The sequence below is a fragment of the Fringilla coelebs genome, assembly GCF_963513975.1.
Source record: "Fringilla coelebs genome assembly, chromosome: 3".
NCBI classification, from domain to species: Eukaryota; Metazoa; Chordata; class Aves; order Passeriformes; family Fringillidae; genus Fringilla; species Fringilla coelebs.
In genome coordinates, this window is record NC_140030.1 from 72,011,962 (window position 1) to 72,037,932 (window position 25,971).

Here is a 25,971-nt window from a genome sequence, read left to right on the forward strand (position 1 = left end):
TCTTGTTCAATCCACCCCATACTACTTTATCTGGAAACAATGGAAAAATTTGACAGAAATGTATTTACCCATTCCTATCCATATATCAGATGATTCCAGCTACTCAGGACATGCTCATGGGAAAAGTATTGGCAGTATCACAGCATATGGAAGTGGAAATAAAAAACATGCAGTATTTTCAATTGCAGTTGGGAGGCCTATTTCCTGGAGTCTAGAGATCATGTTGTTTTATCTGTTTTCCTTTAGCATTATGTACATTATCAGACTTTCATAACTTCAGACACCAGCATAAAGCCCTGATTTTTTGCCAACAGTGACATACCCCCCTCAAAGATAAATGTGGAAACCAGAATGCCTGCCTTACTTCTGTTTGCAATTTCCTTTCCACAGGAACATGCACATGATATAGTTCCTGCTAACATGTATTTAAAGCTTAGCTAGCCCTTTTCCACTTATACCAGTTCAATCCCACTGGAGGTCCTCAGGGCAGCACAAACAATGGAGAACAGACTTCAGAACTGCAACACATTTGTTCTGGCCAAAAACTGCTTATCCAAACACCAAATTACATACTTTGTATGACAACTTCTTTTGTCTACAAACAAAAATATGTCAGATTCTGCACTAAACTGTATTACAAAATATGTAGAACAATACATTCCACAATTATTTTCTGTGGATTTCCTAGCTCATCTCAAAACTATGAAGTACCAGTGTTAGCGCAAACAGAGCTCAGTTTTAACAGAGACCCAAAATAATACGTGACAGTAGTATTCACCCGGTGCAATTAGCTTCGTTATCAATTGGCAAAAAGTTGACTTAGTTTCATAGTTTAAAGCACTAATCAGAGAAAACTTGAATTACATGGCACTGGTGAGACCACTCCAGTCTCAAGTCAAGGGGGGCACTTATACATAGGTGCATTGTTGTAGGTGTGACATGAGTACAGAACCCAAATACTCAAAAAATGCGTTAGCAGAAACCAATGGATAATGCTAAATAAGAGCACCTAACCATTTTTTTCCACTGCTGTGCTTGATGAAAACTTGTACCAACAAAAGTCTGAGGTGAGTCACACAAATGACAGTCACTGGAGTAGAGTGCTGTGGAAATTTTGGTCATTCTGAAAGAGGATACAGTGGACCAACAGAGGAAATTCCATACCAAGAAGCCAAAGTCAAACATTTCTTCTCTTGCACATCATAAGAAGTATTTTTGGTTACAAATTACCACTGCAAACAGCCTTCTCATAGATAAAACTAAAAATGTCTCTACCTAAAAAGCTTTGAGAAGGGTCAAAACCCCACAAGACACAACTAGAGAGCTTTCTCTATGTCCTCTTCTGAGTAGCAAGAGCTTCCTGATTTTAAGGAAGCCCCTCCTCTTGGTCAATCAATTCTGTTTTGGTGGAGAACACATCAGCCAACATGTGCTTTGGGATTTCGGATCCCCGTACTTTTAACGTGTAGCAGGCATTCTCTACTTTTGCCAGACTCTGTTTCAAGGTGTAGAGCTTCTTTGAGACTTCGTAAGGTCCAGTGTTGCCAATGAAGGTGAACCCATCGTAAATCTGGCGCAAGAACTGGCTCAGTTCGAAGGGTGTGTCTATGTCCCCATTCCCAACGCTGCTGATGCACAGCCGCATCAGCTCTCCCGTCAGATCAGCCACTCCCAGCAGGTAATCCACAGGGGTTACCTTCAGGCTCCATGTATGGGGCTGTTTGTCATGGGAATTGGAGGTCTGGAGACAAATTGGAAGAAAGTCCAGCACAGAAAAGTGTGAGAAAGCCATCTGTAATGGTTCAACTACACGCTAACTCATCTAACGTAACTGGAAATTTAAAACATTCTGAAAAATGAAATTGCATGGCACTTCCACATGGTCTCATTTCAGAAGTAATAATCTCTTTCCAGCATATAAAAAGGTAATTTCTACTTGAGATGTCATTTTCATTCTAGCAAGTATGATAAATATACCATACCATCTCTATTTGCAAACATCTCTAAACTCTACCATCTCTATTTGCAAACAGTATTATCACATCTTTGCAGCAACATTTATTTGCAGTTGTTTGGGGTTTTCTTTCATCTAACAGTTCTCAGCCTGATGGATTTTTTTTCCTAAATAGTCAGTCCAAAGTTAGCAAATCATTCAAAAATAGTCTGCATTATGAAAACAAATAATATAATTTCATAATGGTGTCTTGAATTTCAAAATATATTCTCTACAAGTAGCCATAGTATTCTCAGATCTGTTTTATATCACTGAGCTTATTAAAATAACAAACAAAAATCTTCATGAAGCAAACCCATTACAAAGTTAAAAGTTTGCTCCAATATCAAAGTTTCAAATACTTTTTATTGCCAGCATATTGGTAAAGTGCAAGACAATGCAGGTTTCTTTCTGTTCACTTGTTCCCATAATATGCTATCTACCCAAATTGACAGATCTGGTCAGAGGCATGCACGCTGGGGTTAACAACTTCATAGTTGGTACCTCCGGTAAAAACAAATTAATTTAAGCTAAAAATCAGCTTCTCTGCAAATATCTTACCGAGGGAATAAAGAAAGAATGAGAAGTGCTTTACAGCAGAATCTCTTCAGCGGAAGCAAATTCAGGAATTCATGTAAAGCAGCATTACTGTACACTGCACCTCAACTGCTTGTGCACTTCTGTAGATTGCTACCAAATCACTGTTGTCCCCTGTTGACAATCAAACTGCACCCAGTTTACTGCATTTGGTGACAGCAGTTTGTCCCTATGAGCCATTTAGGGCAGGCTAGGTGTACAGGCAAGTCAAGAAACAGCAGATACAGCATTAGGGCTAAGGTCTGATGGGACACCAGTTTGTCCTCTGAAAGGAATCAGCTCCAGAAGAGTTACAAATGATGCAGCTAAGGCATATGCACAAGGCAAATACAATGCCTCCAGTGATTAGTTCAATACCAGCAATAAGATTTCAGTTATGGAGTTCATCCTGCCTTGGATTTGTTTGTGTCCTCCAACTTCTGCAACACCACTATACACCAGAAGGTCTTAGAGACGGCCCCAGGCACGAAAAATCCCTCTGCTACATTTGTTAGCGAGCATTACTCTGTCCTGGATCTCTTGCCGTATCAGAAAGAGTTCAGTTTGCTCTGAATAAAAAGGATGTGAAATTTATAAACTTGTATCCCACAGATTTAGTTTACTACTTATCAGAATAAAAGGCATGTTTTTGTGAGTCAAAGCCCACATGTATCTAATCTTATCCCATTCCACTAACTGGCCTTATTTAATCAGATGCCAAAAATGTGACTAAGCCCTCTCGCTGCATTTCCATCCCAGAAAGATGTTTGTCAATTCAGAAAAGAAAAACTTTTACCATGTTTGTTGTTTCTTCTCTGTCTTCTGCTGTAAATATTAGTTGTTTGTTGATCTCTTCAACACTGATCAAAGATCGTGTTTTGATAAAATACTGAAATGAGACTGCCTCAACATATTCTTGAAGCCCTGCAAAAAGAGCAGAAACAAGCTCATGCTTCAGACTTTCCAGCAATGATCCATGATCACAATTATTTAGTTTTTAAGAAATTTTTTAAGTGAGACTATTTGAAGGTTACCAGCAAAAAGCGAAAATTAACATAATCCAAAATAGCATTGAAACATAATCCATAACATAGTTTCTGAAGCATGAAAGTCAGACCAAGCACACAAACATGTTCAAGTTTTTACTCCATCTGCATCTTTCATGCAGAACCTTCTGAAATTTCTATATAAAGCATCATGGTATTCTCAGAAACATACTGAAGATCAGCTCCCCACAATGTTTCCAAGGGCTCATACTCGGACCAGTACAGTTTAATATCTGCATCAATGTCACAGAGAGTGGGATCAAATGCACCCTCAGCCAATTTGCAGATGACACTGAGCTGAGTGGTGCAGTTGATGCACCTGAAGGATGTGATGCCAGCCAGAGGGACTAGGACAAGCTTGAGAAGTTGGGTCCATGGGAATCCCATGCAGTTTAACATGACCAAGTGCAAGGTGCTGCACCTGGGTCAGGGGATCCCCAGTAACAGCACAGGCTGGGGATGAACAGATCGAGAGCAACCCTACCCAGGAGGACTTGCAGTAGATACTTGTTTAAAACTGAGCTTCCCGCTTCTCAATTTTGTGAGAATCAGGCTCCTTAAAATATGCAGGTTCGGTGAAATTCACATTCAAGGCAAAGCATCTGCTGTTACAAATCACTCCAGACCAAATAAATAAATAAATAAGCAAATAAACAAACCAGACAGGACTGTGACGTCCAATAAGAAGACCAACAGGTGATCCTCCTTTGGCAGAAGCGTTGGACTAGGTCATCTCTAGAGGTCCCTTCCAACCCTAACCGTTCTGTGATTCTATGAATACATTAATAACTGTTCTGTCCAAAAGAACTTACACTCTAAAATTAAGGCATGTAGGGGGACAACAGGAGTTGGAAAGGGAATAAAAGATGGGATAACAAATGCAGCTTGTACCAGATTTGTATGCCATCTACAGCTACCTGCCACAATACTCTCTCACTACCTACTTAGCAGATGGTGGTTTTATTATGCATTAATGTGGATGTGACAGCCTGGAGAAAGAGAAAGCTAGATAAGTTTACTTAGAATTGGCCTGGGAAGCTTTAGGGAGCTGGAGATAAACAAGGACAGCCAAATATTAAAACAACCTGCAGGTGGTGTTTTTCTAATCTGTTTTCCTCATAGGATTGTGTAACAAGACCTAAATGGGTGTCTTTTTAATTAGCCAATCATGTGAAATGTATTGATTAAATGACCAATCAGGTCCACCTGTAGTGAACTGAACTATAAAAGAAGATAGGATAAACTAAATGAGGCTTTTGCCACTTTGCCTTCTGATCTGATTATGTATCATCTCTGACTCAACAGTGACACATTACAACAAAGGTGGGATTTAAAAACAAAGTTTCAATGTTCAGACAGAGATTTCACAGGTTGTCAGTTTATGTGCAGAGAGCAGATTTGGGGGAAGCGTGTGAGAAAAGTTCCTAAGCAGAAAGCTGAAGCTGGCACTGTTGGTGGAAAAAAAGGCAGAAACAAAGCTGGAACAAACAGCCATGGCAGTCCTAAGCTAAAAAAAGTTGTAGAGACAAAGTCAGTGCCTGTGTATATCTAACCCATGAACAGAGAACGCCCAAAGAGGACATTAAAGGAATGGCCACATGACAGAGGTGGTTCTAGCAGAGCTATTCTGAGCCATTTTAAGGGGATGACTTCACTTCAAGAGACACTAACAGGTATCATGCTACAAGAGGGACAGGATTAGACAAAAGTTTTGTCAGTGAGAAAATGAGGATGTAACCAAGGGTACCAGAAGTAGAAGCCTGTTTCCATTAGAATAATCTTAATACCCTCAACTGTACAGTGCCAGGACTTCAGCTTATGGAAGTATGCAGGAAGAAGCAAATTCAGACCTCACCTGGATCAAAGAAATAATCTAAATCAAAAAGAAGAGAACATAGATTTGAATAACAGATGAGTGTGGAAATACCCCAAAAAACTCAAGGGGTAGGAGGCTTTCCACATTACTACTACAAAAGCATGATAAGTGACCTGCATTTTTTTTTTCCTTTTAAGTATGTATTTGAGCAGAAGCAACTCAGAATGGCAATTCCTTTATAGTACTCTACAGCAGCACTGGGAAAAGCAGAATAAATATGCAGCAACCAAACTCACACTCAACACTGCTGTTCACAAACCAGAACACAAACACAGAGCTGGCAAGGCCAATTAAACACCATAATTTAATCAACAGATTTCAGGTAAAGCATTCTGGCCACAAGCAATAGAAAAACACTAGATAAAAGCTACTCAGGATCTTTTAAGATAAATAACTTCACAGGCTGCAGAGAGGTAGATGTCATCACTCACTCTTTCCCTGACTTACCTTGTGATGTAACAAGACCAGAAACCTATTACGAAATTTTGGCTTTTTCTGTAAGCTGTAAGCTACCAGATACAGCAGCACTCATCATGACAACATCTGTGAGGATTTCCTTCTGCTATCTATGGAGAAGACTATCACATATGAAGAATCAGCTTGGCATTTTCCACAGCTCTCAGAGAGATCAAATCAGCCCTCAAACTTTTTGGTAAAGAGTCTTCTCGATCAGCCAGATCTCCCATTTTCAACTCACTCCACTTTACTACTTCATACATATTTTGTCCTTCTCCATTGTAAGTGTTTGCCTCCTCTGTTCTTTTATCTTTATGTACTTTTTAATGAGGGCATATTTATACATATGTACACACATAGATCTTTGCTTCCTCCTGCCCTGCCACATTAGCTGACACGTTCCAGCCTTGTGCTCCTTCCTTTTGGTTAACACCACCATGTGAATGTTGCACACAGTCTGTTTGCCATTTACTGTCACCTGCTTACAATTAGGGAATCTATCTCCCACTATTTAGTAAGCCTTACAAAACTCAATTAAAGTTACCATCACAAATAGACTGCTAACAAATCCTGTTCATGACTATTTTGCAAAAAACATTAGTATTTTACTTTTTTTTTTCTTTTTAACAAATCCTTCTTCCAGAAGTAGCTACAATATGGTATTTCAATGAGCCAAGACCTTGAAATAAGGTATTTCCATGTGCAGGTAGAAGGATGTTTAAACATGTTATGTTTTAGCTTAATGGTAGGACATCCGCTATTTTCAGCAAATAATTCCCAAGATGAAAAACCCCATCCCATTTCACTACACCATCCAACAATACCTTTCCCCTTATGCTCTTGTTTTGGATTTATTCCAAAATTAGCTTATTTATGGATTGAGCTGCCAGTAATAGAATAGTTTTTAAGAGTGCCTTTTATGGGTTCGGGTTTTTTTGTAGTACATGGACAAAAATACCAATTAAAAACACTGTATTATTTTTATTAGCACCTCTTAAAATTACAGATGAAAGATAAAAAATTAACTGTTTAAGTATTTTGATATTTTATTACATTTATTCTATAGAAATAGCTTATACTAGACAAGTGACAGTGACCCAATATAGCAGCTCCCTTCTACGTTTTAAAAAAATTATTTTGTGCACAAGAACTACAGAGTTACACTGAGATATCTTGTGAGCATGTATCTACAAATATAGATTTTTCTTCCTGAAAACTTCAGCACTTTTTGCCAACTGATATTCAAGACCTTTTTCCTTAACTACATATGCAAGATCTGAGAAAGAAGAAAAAGCAGTTACCCTAAGAAACTTAGAAAGAAATTATGTTTCTTAAATGAAAAAATAATTTTAGAAAAAGTAATTGGAGCACTCAGTCCAAGAGTCAAATGAATGCACAAGACAGAGGAAAAGCTAGTTCTATCTAAAGAATGAGTAAATAATTGAAAATACTTAATTGCAGGAGTCATATTAGGGTAAACAGAATCTAATTCCACTTGAGCTATGCATGCATCCATGCATGCATGGAAGCTTCCACCCAGAATGACAGATCAAATAAGAGGTGAAAGTTTCCTTCTAAAATGTTGTTTACTTCATTTCCTCCTTTAACTCTCAGTTCAACAGTTACAAAACAGGTTCAAAAGGATTTCATGCTTCTTGGTTGTTAAGGTTAGCAATGCCAATGCCACCTGCCATGTTCTCAACTAAGCTTCTTCTCTCCCTATTTCTTCCCACACTCATTTTCTTTCATCCTTTGTCCTGTTTCTCTCTATCTTTTTGTTAGAGAGGAGCCTGCACTGATGGTGTGGAGACAAGCAGATAGACACAAGCCTGTGCTCTCTCACCCAGCTCCTCCCCTAAGCCATGCAGCAGGAATCACAGGCCAAGAGCAGCCACTAGAAAGATGGTAGGAAGATACACCCAGCAAGCTTCTTCCAGGATCAATGCATGAAGGGTGGGGCACATTATTTACAGGGCGAGTCATGTGAAACTACCCACTTGCTGATTCATTACAAAACCAAAACAGCACCGACAAGGCTCTATCTTATCCTCATGTGTAGGCTGGCAAGCTAAACTGCCATTAAAAAAACCCCAAACAAACACAGAAAAAAAACTTCCCTTCTTTCTCCTCCCCCCAAAAAAGAAAGCAACAACAAAAAAAATACCCACCACCAAAACACAGAAATCCCTGCCATAATCGAGGGGAAAAAAAAGTTACATTCTTGTGGAAATCCCAAACAGAGAAATAATTATACAGAATATGGGGAGCATGGTAAACTTAAAGAACTTGTTTCTAGAAGCATATGGATGAATAAACGGGAGAAAGAGTGAAATAAGCAAACAAGTAACCATCAATTGAAACAAGTATATAAAATAAGTTTAGAAGTATTAATACAAAAACTAAAGCCACTGTCCTATTAAGATGAAACTGGTAATTCACACCTTAATCTACTCCTTTAAAGTTCTCTGCATACTTGACAATGATTCCTAAGATTCAGATGTCTTTTTCTTGGCAGAAGGGGTAAAAACTTTAGTAATTAAACTTAAACTGAGGCTATGAAACAATCAAAGCATTTTGTTGATTGTGAGCATGAAGTCAGAGGTTAATTTTATAACACACACTGAAAGAGGATAAAGCCAGCTCTCCTCACAGACAGGAATGCTCTGGACATCCTGTTGTGAAAATGGCTTAAAAGAGTAATTCCAGACAGGGATGGATTTTATAAAACCGTACTAACTAACAAATACAAATAAAAGTACTAGAACAAAAGTCTGTATGAGCTTACATATTTGGAAAAACACATGTTTCTATTCACTCAGTAATAATACAAAAGCTGAGTAGGTTTACTATTATATCAATAATTGAAATACCAAGATTAGTCAGTTTTCCCAAAAACCCCAGAAACAAATATAAGTTCCCTATCAGACAGGTGCCTGTGAGAGTTAAATTATTTCTCCAAACAGGTACAAAAGCCCTTCAAGGAACTGCAAACAATAATGTAATCTCTCATTGCAGAGAGCAGGGAATCAAGCCTTTTAAAACTGTTACTAAAAACACATGGACATATGACAAACTATAGGCCTTTTTGCAGATAAATAATTGTGGGTGAAAAATTCACAAACTTTTATTTTGCTTCTACTTGGAGACCTAAGGGATGTACCATGTTTGCTTTTGTAATCAAAGTTTTTGTTCTGAAGTTTGGGGTTTTATTCCAACTCACGAGCCCCAAATGTAGTAATTATGAAGAGCACCCAATGTTTTACATGAGCTCTTAAAAAAACTATTCCTGTGACAAGTAGTCTTCCTGATCTCTTTGACTACCCCCAATTGCCTTCATAATTAATACAGAGTTTTAAAAGTCATTCAGTCAGACAGCAAACTTTACACTGCTGGCAGCCTTGGGGCCAAGTGTTCAAGATACCAAAGAAAGGAAGCTCTGACTCAGCCAGGATGTTCAATGATCAAAGAAGAAAGAGCACCTAACACAACACAGCTTCTGCAGTTCAAAACACAGTGAAAGTTCTTCTTGAGGTGATGTTGTTTCCATGCAACAGACTCAACACACAAGTACATCAGAAGAACCAATAGTGGCCATTTGTCCTCATAAACATAGATCTGTGAGATGGCACAAAGGTACTTCACCCCTTGCCAACCTCTATTTCTCCCCACATGACTGCAAAACAAAAACCAAGCCATGATGTGCTATCCCCATTGCTTCTTGGAATGGAGTTCCTCTATGACACATTCTCTTGTGTGATTTTAAATAAACAAACAAAAAAGCTTCACAGATTTTTTTTTAACTTCTCTTATGTTCCAGCTGCACTTGGTTCCTGCAAAGGCTGGAGAGATCTGGTCCGTGAATCACTAATGTCAATAACTGCAGGGTTGAAAAAAAATCCTGAGCCAGAGAACAAGGTCTCCTCCATTTGCCAGCTATGAAACTGAATTAAAAGAAAAACAATGTCACTAGTTTCAGGCTGTCATGTGAGTAACCACAGTATTTGTCATAATAGTACAGCAGGACTTTAGGACAGTTAGGTCTTAAGTGACAAGCAGGAAAGGACAATCTTTGTGATCATGCTGACCCATGGCATGCATCTTTAAAAGACTCTACATAGCTTCTCTTATGGACTTCTGCTGCACTGAATGGCTCCTGCTGAATTTACATTTCATTCAGGGATCAGCTGATAATCAATTCTCACATAGTGCATGCCTAGTTTGTTCATGTCAGAATTTGTATTCACGTTTGTAGGTTAACAATTTTTGTGTATGGACATACAAAACTTGCAGCAGAAAATACAAAGTGAGAGGCTTTGCAGTCACTGTTTTTTCCTTTTCCTTAGAAGAACTTAGGAAAAAGGCATGAACCAAAAATAATAAAAGGGCAGCAAAATGCAACAAACTGAAGGTATCAAATTTCAAATAGGCAACTTGCAGAATGAAAAAAAAACCAAACCAGTTTGACCAAGTGGGGATATGAGTCAGAGAAACACAGAAAATAACAAAACAGAAAGAAAGAAATTAACAAAATTGTATCTGATAACCATAAGCTTATTCACTGCAAATTCTGTTAATTTTCCAGTATAATCAGGAAACTTTGTTTCCATTTCTGGCATTTTACCCCTCACCTACAACAGCAAGAGATTAATTCTTCAGTCACATCCTGTTCCTGTGTTACTGTGTTTTCCCACCATCTTGCATAAACCTGATTGCTTCCTTCATGGTCAGCTTTCCTTTCAAGTTTTAGGTGTATTTAGGTCTCATCCTGGGTGAGACATTTACAATTCGTGATACCTTCTTCCTGCAGTACAAAGCTTTTCCTTTCTATTACCACTAAAATTAAATATGCCATCTATTTTAATTACAGCTTTTAAGCTTTATCAAAAAAAAAAAAATCAGGCATTCTACTTATACTGTTCCTGATGTGCAGAACAGTACATTGATATGATATCCTCAATATCGTGTACCTTGATATTATTTCAGAAATACATGTGCGTTTAAAAAGGTAGAACAATCTGAGCATGTTATTTCCATATTTTGAGTTTAAAAGCTAAGAAAAAAAAAACTAAAACAAGCCAAGTAAACACAGAAATCATTACAGAGATAGTTCCTTTAGTTTGCATTCTAATTAAAATCCTTCATACAATACCCAAAAAAATGTTGTTACTTAAATCATCAGTCATCTAAAGCCAGCCTGCTTGGACAGATCCCATTCATCTCCATAGCATTTCTTACAGCATCCTGTCTGGTGGCCCAACATACTGCAGTTAGAGAATGGCATTCTAGTGCAACTGAAGTATTTCCTTTTCATCCACACAGACTTAACTGGCCTGGTCCAATCGAGCAGTGCTGTTTGTTGCAGTATCTTACATGCCTGAAGTGACTCTAAATGGCATCAGGCAGGAGACAGAAATAAGCTCCATTATATCAATCTCTCAGAATACAAACAGTGCCTGCACAAGATAAATGATGTGTTAGACTGCGTCAGTGCTGAACTTTTACACAGAATTTCCTGCATCATCATCAGCAGAAGCAGAGCAATAGTTTTGACAAGGTGCTGACATTTTACAGCCCCATCATCTAATCCTATTGAGAGCAAGTGCAGACATGATAAACAGCTAATGAGCTTCCCTGTGCACAGCACTCCACTCGCCACTGCTGCAAGCACAGGCACACAGCAAAGGTCAGCCAACAGTGCTCCATTTGCATCTACCATCATCACCCCACATCATTCCCCTTAAGAAACTCCAGAATTATGGGCTCCCCATTCAATATTTTGTCTTGAGGGGCAAAAAAACTGAGTAAAGTCCTCAAATAGCTAGAGAGTTCATTTAACAACGTCATGTTGAAAAGGTACTCCATGCAATCCCACATCGTGCCAACTTATCGAGCAGTCCTTAATTTTCCCTCTGCAGTACACAAGTTTTGCATTTATGCAGAGAAGATGCAGAACATGCCTTGAATAACTACAGACATCCTAGCATAGAATCATAGAATTTTTCAGGTTAAAAAAGACTTTTAGGATCAACTGAATCCAACCACTAACCCAATAATGCCACGTCCACCACTAAACCATGTCTCTAAGCGCCACATCTACATGTCTTTTAAATACCTCCAGGGATGGTGATTCCATCATTCTCCTGGGCAGCCTGTTCCAATGCTTGACAACCTTTCCCACCATTAATTTTTTCTTAAAATACAATATAAACCTCCCTCAGAGTGACTGGAGACCATTTCATCATATCCTATTTCTTGTTACATTGGAGAAGAGAGCGCCCCCACCTGGTTACACTCTCCTTTCACTCAGCTGTGAAGTGCAATGAGGTCCTTCCTGAGTCTCCTCCAGGGTAAATCTCCAGCTCCATCAGCCACTCCTCAGCAGATCTGTGCTCCAAACCTTCACTTGTTCCATTGCCCTTCTCTGGACACGTTGCAAAACCTCAATGTCTTTCTAGTGATGGGTCCAAAACTGGACACAGAACTTGAGGTGCAGCCAGTGCTGAATACAGGGGGACAATCACTGCTCTGGTCCTGCTGGCTGCTGTTGGCGATAGAGGCCAGGATGCCACTGGCTTTCTTGGTCACTTGGCCATGCACTGGAGGATCATGTTCAGCTGCTGTAGACCAGAAACCCCAGGTCCTTTTCCAGCAGGCAGTTTTCCAGTTGTTCTCCCCCCAGCGTGCAGCACTGCATGGGGTTGGTGTAGCGAAAGTGTGGGACCCTACACATGTTGCAGAGCACTTCTTTCTTGTCATGAAGTTCCATACATATATTTTCTGTATACTGTTGATATTTCCCTCAATAGTTGAGAGTTAAATATATATATATAAATACTTAAACACATATGTATATACAAATAAAAAAATCCTGAAAATTTTGTTCCTTCCTTTCATAAATCCATATAATCTTTCTCAGTCCTTTTCTTGCATAGTGTCTCTCAACAATTTTAAAGAAAGAGTACATATTTCCTCACAGGATATATAAGGTATACACTGCAAAGTGGGCCAAAGGAGCAGGAATTCTATATTACAAATAGTAAAGCTTTAAAAATATCAACAAAGCAGAACATTCTAACATAACAAATGAAGAGCTCTGCATTAAAAAAAGACTTCATTATTTCAGTATCTCTTTGTTTGCTTGTTTAATCATCCCCTGGGACAATCTGTACTGTTAAGAAACGTGTAGAAAACAGTCATCAGTTTTTGTTGTTGTTCAATTAGTGCTATACTCAGTGTTTGAGCTCATGCAAGTGTCCTTTGGGGAAACGTCCTGCGTGCCATTAGCACTATTCTTAATGAGGGAAAGCACAAAACTCCTTTAGTGCTCTGCCAGAATTGTTTTATCTTCGAGTCAAAAGAACAACTGCTTGGAGTAACCCCAAAAAAAGCATTTAACAATTACAAGTGGCAAACAATATTCCCAAGCATAATACTCATAGCATTCTTCTATTTATAGGCTAACAGTGATTATACTGAATAAAATATGTATTAGGCAGCTTTATTATGCAGACAATCATGATTCCCCAGTTAAGGCTGCTACAGCGGTTTCCATTATAAGCTCAATTTTGAACCCTTTTACTCCTTCTGTGAGAGGTAGGGTGGGGAACGGGAGGATGTTTCATGTTTGGTTTCAAGACAAAGGAGAATATTTTTAGGAAGTTTGAGGTTAATTAGACATGCTGCTTTTGAGATATGGGACATAAGCATTTCTTTATTCTTTTTGGAAGAAAAAAACCAGTTTAATGGCAATGTTTTTCTTCATAAAAAGCTTTTTAACTAGTTCTCCAGAATTTCTTTAAAATACAAAATCAGAGTTGAAAACTAGGTTAAAGGAAGGTCAAGACTTACAGCCCTAGGAAATATATAAAGACTAAGACCTAGTACTTTTCTTAGTTACTTCTATTTTCAAAAAGACATGCAAACTTTTTCCACAGAAAAAAAGCAAAGCAACAATTAAGGGACACTAAACTTAAAACCAAAACTAAAAGCAACATTCTTAACTCTTATCACGTTTCACCTCCTAATTACAGTTCTTCATAAACAGTGGTTGGCAGGTGGAATAAAGCATTCCCTCTCCCAGATGCTCTTCATTTAACTGTCCCTTCATTCTTCCTGCTTCTAGGTTTTCTATCTCAGCTTCATAATCCTGACATCAAGCATCTTCACATCTCTGACACCTCCCTGATGTCAGCTTCAGCGCAATCAAGATCTACATGTCTTAAAGCCTGCATATTCCATTTTTTGCCATCCCAATGTCTAACTGGAGAGCAGAGGATTTAACAAAGGTAAGAGTAAGGGTCTAGCTGAAAGTTAGCATTTTATACTTGTTATGCACACAAGCTCATTTACGCAATGCCTAAAAGCACTCCCTGTCTTCCCAGTGACACACAGGTATATTCCAACACTCCCTTACTAAACATGCACTATGGGCAACAGCTGGCACAAACTTTCCTTGCAGAGGAGCATTAAGTAGAAGAGCTAGAACGTTAGGTAGATCATGTGGATGATGTACCAAAATAGAATGAAGGCAACTTATTTCAGTTGGATTTTATAAACAGTCTTCTTAATGAGGCACAAATATCTAATTACAGAAACAACAGGAAGATCTTAAGGCCAACTATTATACAACTGATGGGAGTGCACAGACTCACCATTTACCTCACCTGAAGAGAGGGAAAAAGTAAAAGTACAGCTATTTCCAGTTCTAACTTCAGAAATGCATTGGGGGGCTGTGTATTTCTACCCTTTAGTTCTGTTCAAAAAACCTGCAAAATTCAGGTATTTGAGAGATTCCACACCTGACTGCTGGAAGAAGAGTCTACTTCTTCTCTCCGTTATTTAGCAAACTAATACCTTCTTGCCTTCCTTTCTTTTTGCCTTGGGAGGTCAGTTAGATTCATTCTCATAAATTTTCTTAAGACTGTACTAAGAAAATTCTTTAATTCTATGACAATCTCACCCCAAGTCCCATGTAAGCATTAAGGATGTGCTACCATACGTGCAACTGTGTGCAGTTCTGGGTGCCACTATTTAAAAAGGATGTGAAGGTCCCTGAAGGCATCCAGAGGAGAGCGACAAAGCTGGTGAAATCATTGGAAGGAACGCCCTATAAGGAGCAGTTAAGGATTTTGGGCTTGTGTAGTTTGGAAAGGACAAGGCTGAGGGGCAACTTCCTGAGATTCCTGAGGAGAGGAAGTAGAGAAGGTGGTGCTGGTCTCCTGTCCCATCCAGTGACAGGATATGTGGGAATGGCTCTAAGCAGGAATATTTCTTTTGAAAAGGTGGTCAAACACAGGAACAGGCTTCCTAGAGGGGTGGTCGATGCCCCAAGCCTGTCAGTGTTTAGAGGAAGCATTTGGACAATGCTCTTCACAACTTTTTTGACTTTTGGTCAGCCCTGAAGTGGTCAGGCAGTGCCACTGGATGGTCACTGTAGGTTCTTTCCATCTGAATTTGCCTATTCTGTTCTAAAAGTTTTGCAACTGTGGAGGCATTAAATCATCCTACACATGCATCAGGTCTCTAACTTCCTCTGATAACTACTTCTACTACTAACCTCCCCTAGAATAACTCATCCCACTCTAAAATGGACAAACACATCTTAGTTATTTTAAGAGGCTGAGATTTACAACACCGGAAAAAACTATTAAAAATTCAGAATTACTCCTGACAGAATACTTGCAGTTGTTCTCTAAACAGTTTATTCAGGTCTTTTCTGGTATTAATGAGTACCTTTATGCAAGTCAGAAATAAATTATGCAGGAAAATCAGTGTAGCTGACAGTGTGTATTTACCGAATACACAAAGCAAAGCTGAACAGTACTTTTTTTTCAATAACTTCCTTATTTCCAGATTGCTATGGCTAGCTTAAGTTTAGATATCTTTCACGTAAAAAAGAAATTTAACTTTTGATTTCTGAAAATATTTTTTTTAAAGAAACAAAAACAGTATTTTTTTTTTACTAAGAGGAGAGAATCTGGATATAGAAAACTAGCATCAGGTTTGCTTACTTGTTTTGTAACAACATGGGTACACACAGAAGTTATTGTGCAGTAACTTTCCATATGTCTGCCGTGTAGGTATACTCTCTTATGTGTGAAATGAGTGAATCTAATTCCAGGCCAGCTGCTCCTCAGTAGAACTAGAGGCAGGTAAGCCTCTTTCAATTTTATGCTACAAAGACACGTATCAAACAAAACAGAGTCAGATCAGGTGAGGCAGCTGATGCAGAGTAAGTGGTTACCCTGTGAGAATCTGACTCACATGGCATGGCTGATGGCTTGCACCATGCAGTCTCACAAAGATCCATGAGGCAGCAGAGCTCAAACACCGCAGTTCTATATACAGCATTATATGACTCACACAGGACTACAACCTTCAGGGGTTATTCAAACAAACTTCACAGGTCACAATGAAGCTTTCAAAAAAAACTGAATTGCAAGGATTCTCAGCTTTTATAAGCAGTACTTAAAATGAAAATCAAGACATTTTTAATGTGTTAAGATACTCATAATACACTTTGAATAGTATTGTTCACAGTTTAAGTTCATCTGTAGTGTCAGCATTTTGAATTATCTCTTTTCATTGTGTCACTACAGTACTTGGCTATAAATAGTAGCAAGACACAAACAGATTAAATGACACTAAGAAAAACTATTTACATCTAATTTGAGCAACCCAATGCATCGCAGGTAAGAGGCCTGCGGAATTAATCAGAGCTACTGAAGACTATCAGGGCAGGCTCCTTCCTGTTCCAAATTGCTAAACTAAGACTCAAGACCTGTGTCACTTTTACAGCAAAGTTTGTTTAAGACATGAGTACAGGTTACCTTAACCATTGTTTGTCTTGTAAATTACAGACACATATTTGCTGCTGGTTAATCAAATCAATCTTAGGGACATTTTTAAACAATTAAATAATTCAGGGCAAATCTTCAGCTCCCATCAGCTGAAGAAGTTTTGTCTAAACAAGGAAAGATATACACAATTCCAAATTGTTTAAAATGAAATTGATAAACACAAGATATTTTATACCATGGAAGGAAGTTACATATTTCACTCGTGTGTTGCCACAACAAAGGCATACCAATTTTAGGTAATATTCAGATTATCAGCAAGGAGTCAGCAAAGAAATATGGTTTGGCAGCAAAGAGTCATGAACGAACTGGGATTTAATATCTCAAGAATGTTAGCAAAGACTGCTGTTTACAGAGAGGAGCAGAAAAAGATGCTACTGAAACACACAAACTAGTTTAATGCTTGTAACAGAGAGGCAGAGGCACATTTTGAGCCTAAAAGAAACAAAATGCTAAATGAAGGATTTAAATTCATTAGCTTTATCAACTCGAAATCACTTTATCATTCAAAATGGGTAATTTCACAAGACAGTTGCTCCCACTCTCCTCTTAGAAATCGTAACCCTTCAGGAGGGGCAAATGAGTGTGCTACATATAATCCTCTCAGTCAGAGAACAACAGCCAGCACATTTGTGAGAAATACTCCCAACTTCACTTTAGGCAGGGTCCAAATTGTTCCACTTGTAGACTCCCATTTACATCTTCCTTTAAACTGCAATGAAACTGTAGGACAATAGCTTCTCTAATACCAGAGCTAACTTTGATAGTAACAAAGATTAACCTGACTCCTGATTTATAATCACAGAAATTTAACAGACCTGCAGTATGAAGAGGAAGTATTGCTACATAAAAAGAAAATAAGCTTAGTTCAAAATTGCACACCTTTCCTAATTTTAAATTATTTACCTGGAGATATAGCTCTGTGGAACTGATACATGTCTTCTCCAATCAGTTCTTGTGCAACCTGCTTGATCTTCTGTCGGACAGCATCAAGCTTGACTTCAGATTCACTCAGTATTTCTTCCCCATTGGGAGCACTGCAATCATAAAACAGAAACTGAAAGAGCAGTTTCCAGCATGAACAAACAGTTAAAAAACATTACACTTTTTCTTTTACTAATCAATACATTTTTACTGGCTTCAAGAAAAAGCAAAACCGATACTAGAATGAGAAACAGTTTAACTTTCACAGATACCTATTGCAAATTCTGAAATTTTGTAGATTCTTACCAAGAAAATAATCAACCAGTCAGGGTTCTGGTAGCATGATGCTTATTCCAGAATACAGTAATGATTATTGTTTAAGTAAGAAACACATACAAAGGCTTCAAAAATATTCCAGGAAACTAGCAGTATTTACAGACGTCCTTCAACTTCATTAAAAAAATTAATATTTTGCAATACTTGACTGTATTGCAAAACACAATAGATGATGTACTTCTACATGTGATTTTTTTTTAAGGAAGTAGTTGTGGATTGTGCTGTTCAGGAACAGCTGAAATATCTGATTCACAACCACAACATATATTTGGCATTTGAAGTTTAGTTTATCTAATTTCCTTTAAACTTTCTCCTCCCTTGAGCCCAAATAATCCACATGGTATATTAGTTTACAGTCTCTTTAAGGAACTACTGATTAATTGGTCTGGAGAAAACATTTAAAAGCAAACAGTAAAATTTACTGAAATTAAAGCCACAATAATTGTGAAAAGCAATGAAGAAGGAAATACAAAATACAGCATAGAAAATTTCTACTCTCACAAAACCAGGAATGCCTTATAAAACATGAATCTAAATTCAGAGGAATGAGGAGTTCTTTGTTGTTCTTTCCTCCACAAGTTTCCAGCTACTTAGCCCCTGCAGTGGGAGTAGTTATTTACAGTCAAGGCTTTAGAGGTTACTGGAACTATCACAGTAGCTCTCTGCAGAAGAAAACCAAGTTAAAGACCAGGCAACTTCCTAATCTCCATTCATAACTGCAACTATAAATAGTTACTACTTCAACATAAATATCCTGATAGGTAACAAAGTGCAAATTAAGATAAATGAAACTACAAAGAAAAGTAACAGGGAGAGCTGTTATAACATGCAAGACCAGTGTTTGTCACGTACAGCAAACACTTTATAGAGCAGGCTATGCAAAGCTTCAAATTTTTCTGTTGCTCTTCTAGTTTGTCTCTGGCTTCCAAAGATTGCTTGAAGGCTTAGGAGAACACAAAGCATATGGAAGCTCAAAACTTCACGCAGAAGCCTATCCAGCTGTAGTATTTACATAAACAGACCCCAGGCCATCTGCTATTTGCATTGATGACCTCGGGTGGTGGTGCAACGACCAAAATGGTGATGGAACTGCCCGGGCAAGTAACGTGAAGGAAGGGGGCATAACTCCTCTCTCACAGCTTGCTGAAAGCTGCAAGGCTCTCATCTGCTGCTCACTCTACTGCTTCACACTGGTTTAATAAACCAGTAAAACCAACTCAGAAACCTGAACCAGCATCTTTTAATTCTCTAACTGGAGTGTGCATTCATTAGTTTACATCCACCTGAAAGGATGCTTATGGGAAGTTAATTAAATTCCTCTCAAGAGAACATTGCAGTTACAGACAACACTGCAAGCAGATGGTAGGTTTCTATGAACATTTTCACGCTGAGTGTGACTCACCTGGTGAACCTGTGCAGCAGAAATATTGTTCTTTTGCTTTCGATCGTTATATCCCGGCTGAGCTTCACGAGCCGCTCATATTTATCGTGCCTGGTGTCAAGCTCCAGCTGGAATGCTGCAGAGTCAATCATTACAGCAAAACTCAACTGTCATACAAACACAGTGCAGGGGAAGAGAAAAGCACCTGTGCTGCACTAACTCCTTACAGACCCCACCAGCCTTGCCCCTGGGCACCTTTCCCCAAGGTGGGCTGTCCCTGTGTGGGGCACAGTGGCAGACACCATCACTGCCTGTCACCTGCCACAGCTGCAAAATTCACCATTAATACCACCTTTGTTTAATAAGTCAGGTTAAATAGATATCAGTCCTGATGATGCCTCAAAGCAGCTTAAACAATTTTTAAGGTAAAATATTTGGTTTTGCTAATAAAATCTATTCCACAATAATGCTGTTCTGGAAACAGACTGAAAATTTCACCCCAATTCAGCAAGACAAATCAAAAAATAAAACCCTACAATCATTTGTTAATAAGATTCACCAGTGCCTAAACCAAACAAATAAAAAGCATCTGGCTAAGGCACATATACTGTTCAAAATGCACCATTTAGCTATAAGGAAGGTTGTATTTCACATCCCAGCTGGATTTGGCCAAAAGTTGAGTATTTTAATATCCCTAAGGACTAGAAGTACTAAAGAAAAGTGAGATCAATGGCTTAAAATAAGATTTCTGACTTGCTGATATTAGTTCTAACTACAACATATACAGAGAAGAGAGGAAGTGTATCTGGTTTTGACAGTCAAACATTATGAATGTTTCTAAAGAGTAGATCTTTGAAAAACTTTGAAGAAACCATGTCCCTTAAATTCTTTCTGAAATTAACCAAACATGGATGAATGGATCTCATGAGAAGGGAGGGAAACAACTGTTTTGAAGTGGAAGCAGTAGGAACTTTTGACAAACTGATATTCACAACAGTGAAAAATTAAAGTTGAAAGTACAGGTGCTCTACTCAATTCAAGAGCAAGTGTATATACAATACTCAGTATAAATGATAGAGTGGTTTGGTTGAAAGAAGCCTTAAAGATCACCTAGTCCAAAAGGACACTTTCCACTAGCTCAGGTTGCTCAAAGCCCCCTCCAACCCGGCCTTGAACACTTCCAGAGATGGGGCAGCCACAGCTCCTCTAGGCAAAGTTCAGGGGTCATGGTTAATCATCTGCCAAGCTGACTTACACAGAAAAATATAAACACCCATTTTTAAAAAAGCCAGGAAGTTATATGACATTGAAGTACACGTTAACCATCTAAAGCAGCCACCCAGCTCATATTTTGCATTCTTAGCTTCATAAAAAATATGTGACATGGGGAAAATTTTACAAGAATTAATCTGTTCCCCATCTCAAATCTCCTTCCTTCTTCAGTCAAGGTTTCTCATTTCTGAAGGTCAGCTTTGCTTTGTTAGGGGTTGTCTAATGAGAAATTTAAATTTACTGGAGTTTAAATCTGGTTTGGTGAAAAATCCTATAAAGCAATTTGGCTGAAGGGAAGTTTACACCTGCCTTTTTAAACAACTTCAAATATATGTTAATATTTAAAAGGCATTCAAAGTGAATAAAGTGACTACATGAAGGTCTATATTAGTTAGTTGAAGTCTTTTTTTAAAAAGTGCAGGTATAAACAACTGCCAACTCTTGAAACAATGCACCCAGATTTACATTTCAGTAGTTTAGTCATTTGTGAATCACAGCCAAGGTCAGAGCCTCCTCAGTTTCCCAAAGGTCACCATCTCCTCCTGTTGCACCTGTGGCTCAGATTTTGCATTAGACTTCTGCAGATCCTACAGTTTTCTGTCACCAAAGGGCCCGATCACCTTTTGCCTGGCTGAACACTTGTGCAATTTGCTCAGCATCAGGTTCAGCACAAGAGAGGAGGGCAGGGGGAACAGCAGGTGGGATGGAAACAGGAGCAAGTCATGAACCAGGCAGAGCTATGCAAAATCCCACTCCCAGGACTTCACTGCACAAAATGCAGAACGCTAAGCTCTAAAGGTACGGACTATTAGTCAAATTAGTTTAGAGTTTCTCCCTTGGAGAGAGCTGGTTTATTTCATTAATAACTTCCTACCAATTTCTACACTACATTTTTAAAATCTGGTTTTCCAAATGTTTACTTACATTTAAAAGACGTCATCAAAGCTGAAGGTGGATTAACATTCTCTTTTTCTTCTCTTCTTTGACCATGTGGAAAATGATCATGTTTTCGTTTTCTGAACCCACCTGATCCTATTAAATAGCAGAAACAAAAAAAAAAATTAAATTGAAAAATAGTTTTGCCAGAGCATAAGGTGCACCAGAGTGCTGTCTTCAGAGCATTCCTGACAGCAATCATATTCCACAGGACAGAATAAGGTAACTGGATGAACCCTATTATCAACTGATGCCAGCTTCACATTATCGTGTTACTTCTTCTACCATATTGCTAGTGAAAATTAGAAAAAAAAATCCATTTCAATGGATGAGCATGGCAGGAACCTAAGTCTTTTCTTTGTAAGGTCTTTGGGTCTTCACACCCTTTTATATTTTCTTGCTGTAGATGAATGGTTGCATGGAAATCTGATTTATGCCATGGGTCTTCAGTAATGCATAGAAATAAGGGACCATTTAAGCAGACTACCCCTATTCAGGTATATAGGTTTAGCTCCTGCAGTGTATCTTCTTAGGCCCTTACACTCTGCCCATTAACCAGTTTCTTCTCTGAATGTAGCTGCTCACTTCAGCTGCTTCGTGTGCCTCTTCCTTAACCCTCCTTTTCAAACCCACACCCAGAACTCATCTCTTTTGGACTACATTTTGCTCCCAATTTACACCTTATATTATTGTTTCTTCCTTTTATTCTTCCTTCACCTTGGACTAACTCATTGTGTCACCCATCTGTCAACCGTTCCTCTCTCTCCTTCCTTTTGGTAATAGCTGGACACTGTTCCTCCTTTCCAGAGCAAAAAATTTGGCAAACTTGAATACAGGCATACCTTTTGAATACGTGGAGTTCTCTCAATTTCCTTAAAAGAAGAACCAAGGGAACACTGGATTTTAAAATGTTTCCGCTTAATTGTTTATTATCCCAAACCAAAACAAGAAGTGGGCGTAGCTATTTTCTTAAAGGGGAAACTGAAAATATTCTTTTTTCTTTTCTGTTGGACATGAATTCAGGGTTTTGTTTTTCCTATAGCAGTATAAAACATTAAATGCATCCCCTGAAAGAGTGCTGAAGGGAGGTCTGTGTGATTCTCAGTGGTGCCAGGCAATAGAACGAGGCAACAGGTAGAAACCAATGCAGAGGAAGTTCCATTCTTCCTGACTATGAGGGAGAACTTTACTGTGCAGGTGACCGAGCACTGGAGCAGGTTGTCCTGAGAGGCTGGGGATTCTCCCTCACTGGAAATGTTCAGGAACCATCTGGACACAATCCTCTGCCATGTGCTCTAGGATGGCCCTGCCTGAGCAGAGGTAGGACCAGATGAACCCCTGTGGTCCCTTCCAGCCTGACTCGTTCTGTGACTCTGATTCTGTGACTGCCAGGGCTAAACCAACACACAGGCGGCAGGGCAAGCTGTGAAAAACATGTATTTCACATATATATTATGCTATATACATATATATACACACACACACTATACTGAACAGTTAAGCACAAGTGTTTTACAGGCTTCACACTCAGCTTGCCTCTGCGGCATCTGCTTTTCCACCCCCAGGGACACAGACCCCTAGAGCCAGGTTCTCTGGCGCACCCGCACAGCCCCAGCGGGACGGCCGGGCACCCACGAAGGAAAGGCCGGCGACACCCGCGAAGGAGCGGCCTCTCGCAGTGCGAGTTTCCCGGCACAGTCGAAGGGCACCGCTGGGCACGGCAGAGGCCCCGCTACCCCGTCCCCTTCGAGCCGCGGGGCCTCCTGAGGGTGGGGTGGGGTGTGAAGGGGACATCACCTTCCTTGCCGCTCATCTCGGAGCTGCCGCCGCGCCGCGTCCCCCCGGCAACCCGCAGCCGCCCCGAGCGCTGCCAGGACCCCGCCGCGCCGCCCGCCGCCCCCGCCCTGCCGGCGCCATGGAGGGGCGCCCGCGGGTGCCTGACGGCGAAAGGCCACGCAGGCGGCAGGAGCCCCGCCCGCCACCCGCGGCGTGGGAGGCGCGGTGCGGAGCAGTGGCGGCGCGGAGCGTGATTCGGACGTTGCTGCCCGCGACATCGGGGCAGCGCATAGGCCGGGCTGCGCCTCCGAGAAGGCGACTCCGTGGGCAGCTAGTGTGCGACCCCATCATGGGGCCTCAGCGCCCGCGGCATGACGGGACATGTAGTGCTGGGCGGGGCAGCGGCGCGGTCGGAGGGAAGCGGGGGAGCTCCGGGGTTGCGTGCCCGACGTCCTGCTGGTGGCCGGCGTGTCCCGCCACCAAGGCAACGGTGGTCCTCGGCCTGGACCCGCAGAAATCCAGCGACATTCCTCAGCCCAGACCCGCACAAAGCGGCTGTCATGTCGCCTTCCCCTCACCCCCAGACTGATTCCTTACTGCCCCTTTCCTCCCCGGCACATCAGGACTATGGTGCTTCCAGCGAATCACAGAATCAGTTGAGTTAAAAAGGACTTCTGGCATCATCGGGTCCAACCTATGGCTGAACACCACCACCATGTCAACCAGACCATGGCACTGAGTGTCACCTCTAGGGACACGTAAAACACTGAAGCACTTCCAGGGATGGCGACTCCACCACCTTCCGGAGAGCCCATCCCAATGTCCAACTGCGACATTCTTTCTGTGAAGAAATTCCTCCTCACGTCCAACCTAAACCTTCCCTGGCACAGCATGAGACTGTGTCATCTGCTTACTGCCTGTCCACTCCTGGCTTGGTGCCCCTGTCCTCCCCGGCACGTCAGGATGCAGGCGCTCTCCTTCAGGCAAGGTGACGGGGGGCAACCCGCAGCGCAGCACCAGGGGCCGCCTTGCTCCCCTTAGTGCACATCCCCGTGGTGTGCCAGGGGAAGGAGGCTAGGGAGGATGGCAAACTGACACTGGGACAGGGTCTGGAAACTGGAGACACTAACTGTACACTGAAAAGATCTGATAGTGAAGCCACATGATACCAGGAAAAGAAACCTGAGAAGCAGCAGATGTAGCTGCTGGTACAGAGGAGGCAAATTCCCAAACTCTGGTTATTTGCATCCTATGTTTAGTCAGGCCTGGTAAAAATTATGTTTCCTCTACTGGAGACGTAGTGTGAGTGTTCTCAGGACACACTGCAGCACTGAGCACGAAGGAGATGGATACACACTGTAAATATTTCCCAGCACAGCGGGCACTTGATGATGCTTCACTTCTTACGATGATAAGCTACAAAAAGTCTGCTTGCCCACTAGGTTCATACTTCCCTACACATGCATCCTGATGGAGTCCTCCGACGTGTTTAAAATAGGGATGGGTCTTGCAAATCCCCAAATCAAAAGGTTTGCAAATCATCAGTCTTGCTGCTCTGCTGCTAGATCTCATTTCTTGTCACAGCTGTTGCCTGTTTTAGTAGCTGGATTCCCAAGGAAACAAAGCTCATATGAGCACAAAGGCGGAGTGCTTGCAGCCTTTGTGTGCGGGTGTGCGTGTGTGTCTGTCCTTCCTCCCCACCCTTAATAATTTTTTAATCTGTTGGTCAACTGGTCGATCTGATTTGACAGAGGGAAAGAGTCTCCAGGAGTGATTATAAACATCCTGAGTAAGGAAAAATTTTTGGGTGGAACTTGCACCTTACTAGAAATCAGATAAGCCCAGCTGTGAAATGCAAATGTTTCAGAGTGGAAAGTTAGCAGAGCCCAGCCTCTGGGAGTTCTGGAAGAGCAGGGACACCAGGCCAGTATCAGGTCTTTTGCATTTAACAAATAAACAAAGACAGCTTTTGACAAACTTGAATATCAGGTGAATCCGTCAACAGATTCAGGAGGACAGTAAATCACCTCAGATAGCGCAGGAGTAAAACTTTGACAGTGAGCTTTAAAGTCTCGAGGCAGCCAAGCAGGAGTTGCTCAGACCTGGTATTTTCAACTGTTGAGAACACGTGACTGTCATGCAGTGTTCAAAATTATTCAGAAGTGTAACATAAAACCTCTCTCCAATTTCCTAATCTGAGAAAACAGATTTCAATCACACTTGAAAAACAGAGGACAAAGAGGATCCCGGCAGAACTTCCTCAGGCCTGATCTGCATATTGAGTTGTGCAACAGCTTGATTGCTGCCCTACCAGCTGCACAGGAGATTTCTGCTTTCTATGGGGCAAAATCAGGACATGAAATGATTTGTGTCGGTGTTATCGCTGCACACATTCAGGCACAGCCTTTTGTTTTAGAAGATGTACAAAACTGCTTTTGGAAACACATACCTTTTTTTTTTTTTTAACTGTGCTATTTCCCTGTTCTTGGCAGCTCTTTGGACAAAAAACAGAGTTGTTTTGGTTATATCGATGTCACAGGAGA

At 40.4% G+C, this 25,971-nt stretch overlaps 1 protein-coding gene across 1 annotated transcript; it reads right to left on the reverse strand.

The window, feature by feature from the left end:
- TSNAX (translin associated factor X) lies at positions 1-23,526 on the reverse strand. Its single transcript, XM_084202815.1, has 6 exons — positions 23,450-23,526; positions 21,641-21,748; positions 19,466-19,580; positions 17,710-17,840; positions 3,366-3,493; positions 1-1,741 (listed from the first exon to the last, which is right to left on the reverse strand). The coding sequence occupies exons 1-6, from the start codon at positions 23,463-23,465 to the stop codon at positions 1,367-1,369; spliced, it is 873 nt and encodes a 290-aa protein (XP_084058941.1). The 5' UTR covers positions 23,466-23,526; the 3' UTR covers positions 1-1,366.
- Between the last annotated feature and the right edge of the window lie 2,445 nt (positions 23,527-25,971).

What these genes read in the sequence shown, in the direction of transcription:
- TSNAX (XM_084202815.1), bottom strand. An exon ending in TTTGATGACGTCTTTTAAAT is followed by an intron (nt 19,581 to 21,640) that starts GTAAGTAAACAT and finishes TTGACTCTGCAG; the next exon opens with CATTCCAGCTGGAGCTTGAC. An exon ending in CCACAGAGCTATATCTCCAG is followed by an intron (nt 3,494 to 17,709) that starts GTAAATAATTTA and finishes CTCTTTTTGCAG; the next exon opens with GGCTTCAAGAATATGTTGAG.